This window comes from Nicotiana attenuata, chromosome 7, assembly GCF_001879085.1.
Source record: "Nicotiana attenuata strain UT chromosome 7, NIATTr2, whole genome shotgun sequence".
NCBI classification, from domain to species: Eukaryota; Viridiplantae; Streptophyta; class Magnoliopsida; order Solanales; family Solanaceae; genus Nicotiana; species Nicotiana attenuata.
Window position 1 is genome coordinate 1873182 of NC_031995.1, and position 8702 is coordinate 1881883.

Here is an 8702-nt window from a genome sequence, read left to right on the forward strand (position 1 = left end):
GTCCTAAATATTAGGACCTTAAATGTAGTTTAAATAAGAAAAAATATTAAAAAAATAAAATTTAGTTGATTTTGAACTCCTAAATATTAGGAAAATAATTAAATAACTGTTTTATCTAGTATGTAATCTATTTCTAAAGCGTGAAAAAGGCAAATAATATTTTCCTAAGGGCCTTCGTGCTTTTAATATAGTATAGATTAGTACATGTTGATTTTGTATTAAAAAATTTTACGGACTTCGATTAGTCTGAAATTTCATAGGTCCATAGGAAACAACCTAGTGACCAATACTTGCTCCGCCATGACTTTTGAGTTCATTTTATGGTGTTTAATGGTCATTAATGATAAATTTGTGATTATATCCACTTTTTGTGTGTTTTGTACATGCTGATTTTGTAGAATTTTTTTGACGGACTCTAATATGCCTGAAATTCCATAAGTGCATATAGAAACGGCCTGGGGACCAATACTCATTGCATCACTATGACTTTCGGGTTCATTTTATGACGTTTCGAGGTCAAGCAACACGAATTTATGATTATATCCAATTTTTCGTGTATATTAGTACATGCGGTAAATCAACTGTTCATCATGGCCTTATGGTTTGGGGGCAATGCATTAGATGTTTCGATTCAAGTTCCAGACCTTTTTCGCCATTGCTAAGAAGACCATAGTTATACCAAGAAAAACACAGAAATCAGAATTTTTCACTTCTTAGCTTCCAAAAAAATTAAAATATCTCCAAATATGGAAAATTTTGTAGAATACCTACATATTGTTTGTAAAGTATGGATTTCTTTTCTATTCTTGAGTTGTAGATAAGGAAATGATTGATTTCCTAAATAAGGTATGCTATATTCTTCAAATTTACCCTAGTTTTGGTTCTGATATCAGGAATCAAATTGTATGTCGTCTAAATTTTTCCGTCTGTCGTGGTTAAAGTACCTAAAATTGTTTGACCGAGTCCGGTACAGATCCCATACCCACACCCATACTAGTGTCGTGTCGACACGGGTATGGCACCTAAACTGTCGTGTCGGAGCAACTTAGCCGATAGACCCTCGGCTCAGGAGAAGCATAAAGCTGACTCACTTAGTATAAATGAATAAGATAGTTTTGACAATAGCATGTTTTACTCTACTGTGTCTCTCCAACAGTAGCAATTAAATTTCAAATACTAATACATTGAATAAGAAACATATAAATACTCATACATTGAATTTTAAAAACATACATCAGTTTTTATACAACATACAACGTTCCATTAAAACTCAAAAAAAAAAAAAGGAATTAAAAAAATAGGCTGAGAAATGGTAAGAGAAAATGGAAGTCAAAGGATTACCTCAACAACACTTTTACTTGTCTGGTTATATAGACATGAAGCACATTACACTGCAGGAAGATAAATTGTCTGCTGGAAGTCAGTAGTTGTTCTTTGAACCAACTTTGCTGAATTTTTATTGTTAGAACAACTTTCATCGTAGTTTACTCCAACATTAGTAATATTAAGTGCGATACTGCTAATCGTGCACAAAGACAGCCTATAAAGATAGCTACAGTTTGCAGTAATACTATGTAATTCGATCAACATGGTGGGTTGTAGCTTACCAGTGCTACGTCGACAAAATGAAATGGAAACTAACGAGGATGGTTTAGTGCTACGTTTTCTTCTTGAATTTCCTCTGCGCCTTCAAGTCGACCACAATCACAGATATATTGTCTCTGCTTCCCTTTTGGAGAGCAAGTCGTGTTAAGTACTCTGCAGCATCTTGAGCAGCAGGATCGACATTTTCACCCCTTTCGTTGGTCAATGTACTACCATTCTTTTTGTGCCAGAGAAGAATTCGTCTCCTTGCCACCTCACAAGCTTCTTCATTTGTCAAGACATCCCAAAGACCGTCACTCGCTAAAATAAGACAGTCGTCGTCTTTTACTCGGGGTACAAACATCATTTCTGGATCTGGAATCACATAAGGCCTTAAATATCTATCACCTGCAGTAAAAAGACAATCTTGTCAAATCAAGAAAGTCTTGATCTCTAGGATAACAGTTTCAAAATAATAAATGTGAGCAGAATTTTGATAAAAGTGAACACAGAATTTCTTGTTAAGCAATAGACTCCAAAACTAACCACCTCGGGAGGCTTATCCCTCAAGTAAGATGCAGTTTTCGGATGACACTCCAACCTACAATGCGAACCTATGTTGCTCGGACTCTCCGAAAATATCGATAGGTGCGTGTCGGATCCTCCAAAAATAGCGTATTTTTGGAGGATCCGACACGGGTGCGGCAGCTGTTTTGGAGAGTCCTCGCAACATAAATGCGAACTAGCAAACAATAGGAGAATACATCCATATCCTTGTCGTATTTGAAGTCAATCTTACGAAATTTGCCCAATGGCTTATTGTTTAATTTTGTCGGTATGGGTTTCGTTGAATTAATCACATTGAACAATTCTATATTATGTGTGATATTTACATTTGTACCAGGTCAAGTGCAGATTGTTGTTTAACACCAGTGGGTTCAGGACTGAACTTTGACACTCTATATTATATATGTTATATCACTTTCATTATGGTGCATGTGAGAGTTTGGTCCAATTATGCCGTAGCTTTAAAATTCCATTTATAACTTGATACCTATTTCCCCATGTGCAAACTAAGGACAATATAGGTTACTCGGTTAACCCTCTCCAACCAATAATGAAAATATAACAGTACAATCACGCTTGTGTGCGGATAGTACAATATACATACCAATTGACCTTGAAACTGCAAGAACACCAGAAACGCGATGTCCATCCCAATTAATGACCTTCCCTCCCAGTGCTTCTATTCGTGAACACTCATCTTCTCTATTTGGCTGAAAACAAAACATAGTTGAAGAAGATTATATGGTTGCAAATAAAGCCAAACAAATGTTGCAAAATGGTATAAAAACAAGTATAAGCCTTACTTTATGATCAATGGACAACGGCATGGGTAATTTCCCCCGACAAAGGACTGCCCTTGAATCACCACAATTTGCAACTATAATATGGGTTGGACTAACAACAGCAACTACAGCTGTAGATCCAACTGCTTCGGGAGCAATAGGTGCAAGGTCAGGCTCAGTACCGTCTGTTTCACTACCAAGCCCTCCTACCTCATCATCAACTCTACAGAAACAATTTAAGAAAGCCTTCGACCATTGCTCCTTCCAGTTAACAGTTTCATTATTATGTGAATCCTCTTTCGCAATATCTATCTCCTGTGCTAAAGCCATATGGATACGCTCACGACAATAATTAGCAACCTGCTACGGAAGGGAAAAAAACAGTTGGACGTAATATATGTGTACCTGAAAAATAAATACACAAGCACGTAGGAAATGAACTCTAACATGCATGCAATAGCAACTTTGGTTTAACTAGAAACGAAATCAAATGTTTAACATACAAGCAAAAACAGATAGAACGTTCACCTGAGAGCCTCCATGTCCATCGTAAACCCCAAATAAATGGGCCGTTAGTGTTTGATTCAGGGCATGAGAAGCTGGCGGATCCATCAACATTTGAGATGGGATTCTCAGAAACCTTGGTAAAGCTACTGCTGCATCTTCCATTTCCGGCCTCTTTCCTTGTATCGTGGTGATCCCCCAAAGCGGCACAGAATCAAAACCAAAGACATTTGGCCTACTTATCTTCATCTCATTTGAACTCTCAAGGAGGGATGGTGGTAATTTTCTTTTATAATCTTCAGCACCCACAACCACACCATTCATTCCGGTGGAAACAAGATCACTTACAAGTTCCGACTCATTAACCAACTCATTAGCCAAATCACATGAATAAGACTTCCTTAGATTCTGGGATACACCAACCTTCTTGTCTTCATCTCCAGGCGTGCCGCCACGCTCATCCACTAGAGAACTAGAACAAGTCATATTTCCTAATAGCTCATCAGTTGGTGAAATCAAACTGTTGTCCCTAGATCTATCATTATTTGCATCAGTATTTATCAAACAATTTCCATTCGCTATCACAGTCGATGAAAAATTGTTCCCTTTCCTAATTTCATGGCAATCGGCAACTGTCATACGGTTAGCTTTATCCCGTGGCACCCTAGTATTCTGATTAGCAACGGACACCGAAGGAAGCTTGCACTTTGTGTTTGGTACCAGCTCATATCCGGTGAAGTCCATTCGAGTAGGTAGTACCGACTCATCATATATCAATTTTCCCTGTTTATATGATACAGCAAGTGTTGGTAACATCTCTTCCATCACTACTACCCTTCTTCTCTTATCACTAATCAAAATTTCAAACCCCTAAAATAAACTAATACAAAAGCCAAGAAAAGGTTTCAAAAGCCAGAATAAGTCACTTATTCTCTCCCTTAGAAGAGAAACAATGGAGCTGAAAAAGAAGCTTAACTCAAACAGGTAATCTATGACATAAGAGAGAATATGGATCCAAAGTCCAAACTTCTGTTTCAAGGAGAATCACTATCCATAAAATATATGCTATAATTATTAGATCCTTCTTTATCCAAAAGCCTAAATTCAATAACCAAGAATCAATTCTTTATCACCAATAATATACCCAATTAATTGGAAAACAACAAATCAGGTCTTTAATCTATAGTGGTCACTGCTTCTTTGAAACAAGACAGAGATACAACATAGAAAGAACAATAAAGATTCAAACTTTATTCAAAAAAGAGAACTTACAAGCTCAAAGCAGACCACACATCAAATTCCTCAGCCAAAAAACATAACTTTTTTCCTCCAAATTTCAACCCAATTTCAAGATTCCTGATTTATGTGAAAAAACTTAATTATTTTAGCACATAAAGTTAATTGAATCAAAAAAGATTGTGAGAAACCAACAATAACCAAGAACCCCATGATTTCAACAGTTTAAACAAATCAAATATGATGCATGTAAGCATTTGTGATTAGTCTAATCATTCTATATTTATTGGTGGTATTGATTAGATAACACAAATCAATTAATACAATAATCTAAATAAACAAATACCCAAATCATAAATAATAATTAAAAAAAAAAGGAAGGTAAGTGAGAAGTTGCTTACCGTTTCAAAACAGTATGCATTAATGACACACTAAAAATTAAAAGAAAGAATAAAAAAATTTAATAAAATAATAATGTAAAAGACTATAGAAAACAGATTAGAAAGCAAAGTATGTGATGTGTCAAGGATTGGAAACATTTGTATACTAAACAAAACTTTGCCTTTATAAAATTCTTAGTCAAGTGGGTCCCATTTACAAGACATCTGTCCTAACAATTGGCTTCTTTTCATTCGTTCTGGACCCACTTCTTGATTTTTAATGTTTCTTTCGGTGAACTAATGGTATGATTTTTAGGAATAATTAATTATTTTTTGGTGGGTCGTCCCACACTAATTCTCTGTCCTTGCCACGTTGAGGTTTAGTTTTTGTGTTTAAAAAAAATAGAAAATTTACTTCCAAAATAATAGTCGAAAAATATATATTTATATATATATATATACACACACATATTCTGTATATTATGTACAAAAATAGTATAAATTTTATATATTTTTTTGATTACCGAATATAAATAGTGCGAGCTAAAAATGGTAATACCCAAAAAGGAAAAACTTTAGGGAGATGAGTAAAGACGGACAAACCGTAGTACGTAGTACGACTACTTTTTCCTTTTAACTAAAAATTAAAAAAATTAAAAATTTAATTTTTTAAGTTTTTTTAAGGTTTACGGTTTAAACGGGTTTTAAAGGGGTTCGGTTACGTACGTACTTTAAATTTAAAGTAAAGGTTAAGGGTTAAGGTTAAATTTAAANGAGATGAGTAAAGACGGACAAACTGACGTATAGCATCTTTTTCAATAAAATAAAATATTATTTTAGTTTAGCGTTTAAAGGTGGTCTAGCTATTAATAGAAGTTGGAATTATAACGGAGTTCAAATACGACAATAAATAATAAGTAATTTTTTTTCATCGGTTTAAATTTTAGTTTTTTAAAAAAAAATTGTGTGTTGATGAATAATAATAAATATCTAATAAATTAGTCGAGATATGCACAGATTAACTCGAATAACACCATAATTAAAACGAATTATAATTTTACTTTCTATTTCGTACCAGTGTGAGGCTAGTCTGATAGGATTTTGTTTTAGACTGCTAGTGGTTAATGTTATGTTTACACTACTCTTCCGTTTTTCATAGTGTCAGGCCTTATTTACTGGTTATTCTTTTTGCTTTTCATTTATTTTCTGGTTCTTATAATGTTGTTATTATTTATATGGGTTCTGTTGATGGTACTGATATATTATTTCTTTTCGTCAGCGGAGGATCAATTGGAAACAGCCTCTCTGCTCCCTCGGGATAGGGGTAAGGTCTGCGTGTTAGGACCAAAAAACAGGTGTCATAGGGGCTAGCAAAGCACGAAAAATCATACAACAAAAGAGATACAAATATTTAACGTGGTTCGGTCAATTGACCTACGTCCACGGCGGAGATGAGCAATCTACTATATATAAAGAGAGTAGAAAATATCGAGAGAACAACCTCATGAAGCAAACACAAGTGACACAGTAACACTTGTCCCGTAAAGTTCTCCCCCTAAACAGGACTCTCAAACCCCATATGGCTACATTGTGGATGCTACTGAATGAGAAGGACGTGTCTTCAATTTATAGAACTCCAAATCTTTTCCTACAAGAAAAAGGACTAGCCAGATATGGAAGAATTATAATTTCCTTCTACAAAAAGGAAAACCCAATTATGGTAAGAAAATCAGGACAACACCTAACAATGCGTACACATTACCCTCTCCGAACTCCACTTGTGTGATTTTACTGGATTGTTGTTGTTGTTGAAGTGGCGGACCCGGGATTTTGTGCGAGCGGGTTCAATCTTAGAAGTACATAACTTTAGTCGTAAAATAGTAGTTGTCAAGTGGGTTCAAATAAAATATTTATACAAAATTTACGCCGCTTTAATTGTAATTTATACATATACACAGTATTATTTTTTGATGAAGCGGGTTCAGTTGAACCCGCTTGCTTCCACGTGCGTCCGCCGCTGGTTGTTGATGATGGTATTTTGATCCTTTGTTGTAATTCTTATCCAAATGTTGATTATGCGTTTCTTAAGCTGAAGGTCCATCGGAAACACCCTTTTTATCTTCATAATGTAGAGCTAATGTCTGTATACACACCTCCTCCCCAAATCCCATTTGTAAGATTATACTGGTATGTTATTGTTATTGCTGTCAAACGAGTTTAGTATTACTACTGTGTTACTCCACCAAAAACTAGACAATTGCCCCAATTTCATCCATGATTCCAATGTTAGCCCAACCTCCGAATTGTTAATCAAAGGACGAGTGGAAATACTATTCAACCACCATTACTATTTGGTTATCTTAGAACTCAATTTTCTTTCACAACTTTATTCTGGAAATGAAGATCTACAATGAGCCAAAATCAATTGATATCTTCCATTAAAAAAGAAAAAGGAAATTTTATCTTTTCGTTAATTATGGCTGACTTTAAGACACATGGTGAATCTTAGTGAGCTCTGTTAAAAAAATATACTAATCTACTTTCAAACCAATAATTTAAGTTACATACATTAATAGTGTGTGGTTTGTCCGTCTATGTTATATAGAGCGGAGCGTTCTTGACGGAGCGTTAGCCAGTCAAGAACGCTCATGTCCAGAAGATAAAAATAGTAGAAATGAGGATGTTGAGATGGATGTATAGTAGCGTTGTGCATTTGGATCGGATATCAGAAATTATTAGGACATGTATAAATACTAAACTTTAATTTCAAATAGCTAGTACTTCCTCCAAGTTATTACCTTTACAATTGCTGGATTTAGCTACATTGGCACCATAGTACCCTCATAATTGCAAAAATACGAATTTTTCTTGTTGTATTGCCTCTTCTACAAAAAAAAATATAAGTATGAGTTTTGCAACTTAGAGGCATAACGACTCGAACCTCCAGATAAATATTTTCTTAGGGATACAATGCTGATAAAAGGGATAAAAAGCAAAGAGGTGTTTGTATTAGCACATAACACCGAAGAAGCAGATAAGGCAGATGCATTAGCCGATTAGATTAGCAATAGCCTTAATAATACATATAATCCGATCCGAAATCCGAAATATTTATCCGATCTGATTCGATATTAATTCGGATCGGATTCGGATTGTATTTTGTAGAATCCGAAATCCAAAATTTCAATCCGAAATGTGCTAAATCCGATCTGATCCGATCCATGCACAGCCCTAACGTGTAGGTATATTAGGAGAGATACAAATAGGAATGTGGATATTGGGGATAAGGTGGGAGTGACCTCTATGCGCCAGTTTGTCATGTAAAGAGGAGATGCACAAATGCACCAGTAAGGAGGTGTGAGATAAGGCTGTGCATGGATCGGATCGGAGCGGATTTAGCACATTTTGGATTTTGAATTCTGGAAAATGCGATCCAAATCTGATCCGAATTAATATCGGATCAGATCGAATTTTAAAGTTTGGATCGGATCGGATTTTTGAATTTCGTATCGAATTATTATGCCTCAAAGTTGCAAACTCATATTTATATTTTCTTTGTAAAAGAGGCAATACAGTAAGAAAAATTCATGTTTATGCAATTATGAGAGTACTATGGTGCCAATATAGCTAAATCCATCAATTGAAAAGG

At 35.1% G+C, this 8702-nt stretch overlaps 1 protein-coding gene across 7 annotated transcripts; it reads right to left on the minus strand.

The window, feature by feature from the left end:
* Positions 1185–5204, minus strand: LOC109228511 (probable protein phosphatase 2C 50). 7 transcript variants are annotated; one of them, XM_019393623.1, is made up of 6 exons: positions 5075–5204; positions 4710–4793; positions 3462–3909; positions 2955–3296; positions 2756–2861; positions 1185–1992 (listed from the first exon to the last, which is right to left on the minus strand). In XM_019393623.1, exons 1-6 carry the CDS (start codon positions 5092–5094, stop codon positions 1658–1660), a joined length of 1335 nt encoding a protein of 444 aa, XP_019249168.1. In that variant the 5' UTR covers positions 5095–5204; the 3' UTR covers positions 1185–1657. The 7 variants fall into 7 exon arrangements, 5 of the variants coding, with proteins under 5 accessions (XP_019249168.1, XP_019249164.1, XP_019249167.1 ...); XM_019393619.1 differs by having other exon boundaries at positions 3462–4317; positions 5075–5170; XR_002068394.1 differs by lacking the exon at positions 5075–5204 and having other exon boundaries at positions 1185–1391; positions 1608–1992; positions 3462–5067.

What these genes read in the sequence shown, in the direction of transcription:
- LOC109228511 (XM_019393619.1), bottom strand. Translation starts at nt 4,262, where the DNA reads ATGGAAGAGATGTTACCAACACTTGCTGTATCATATAAACAGGGAAAA. An exon ending in ATGGACATGGAGGCTCTCAG is followed by an intron (nt 3,297 to 3,461) that starts GTGAACGTTCTA and finishes TCCCTTCCGTAG; the next exon opens with CAGGTTGCTAATTATTGTCG. An exon ending in TGCAGTTTCAAGGTCAATTG is followed by an intron (nt 1,993 to 2,755) that starts GTATGTATATTG and finishes TTTTTACTGCAG; the next exon opens with GTGATAGATATTTAAGGCCT.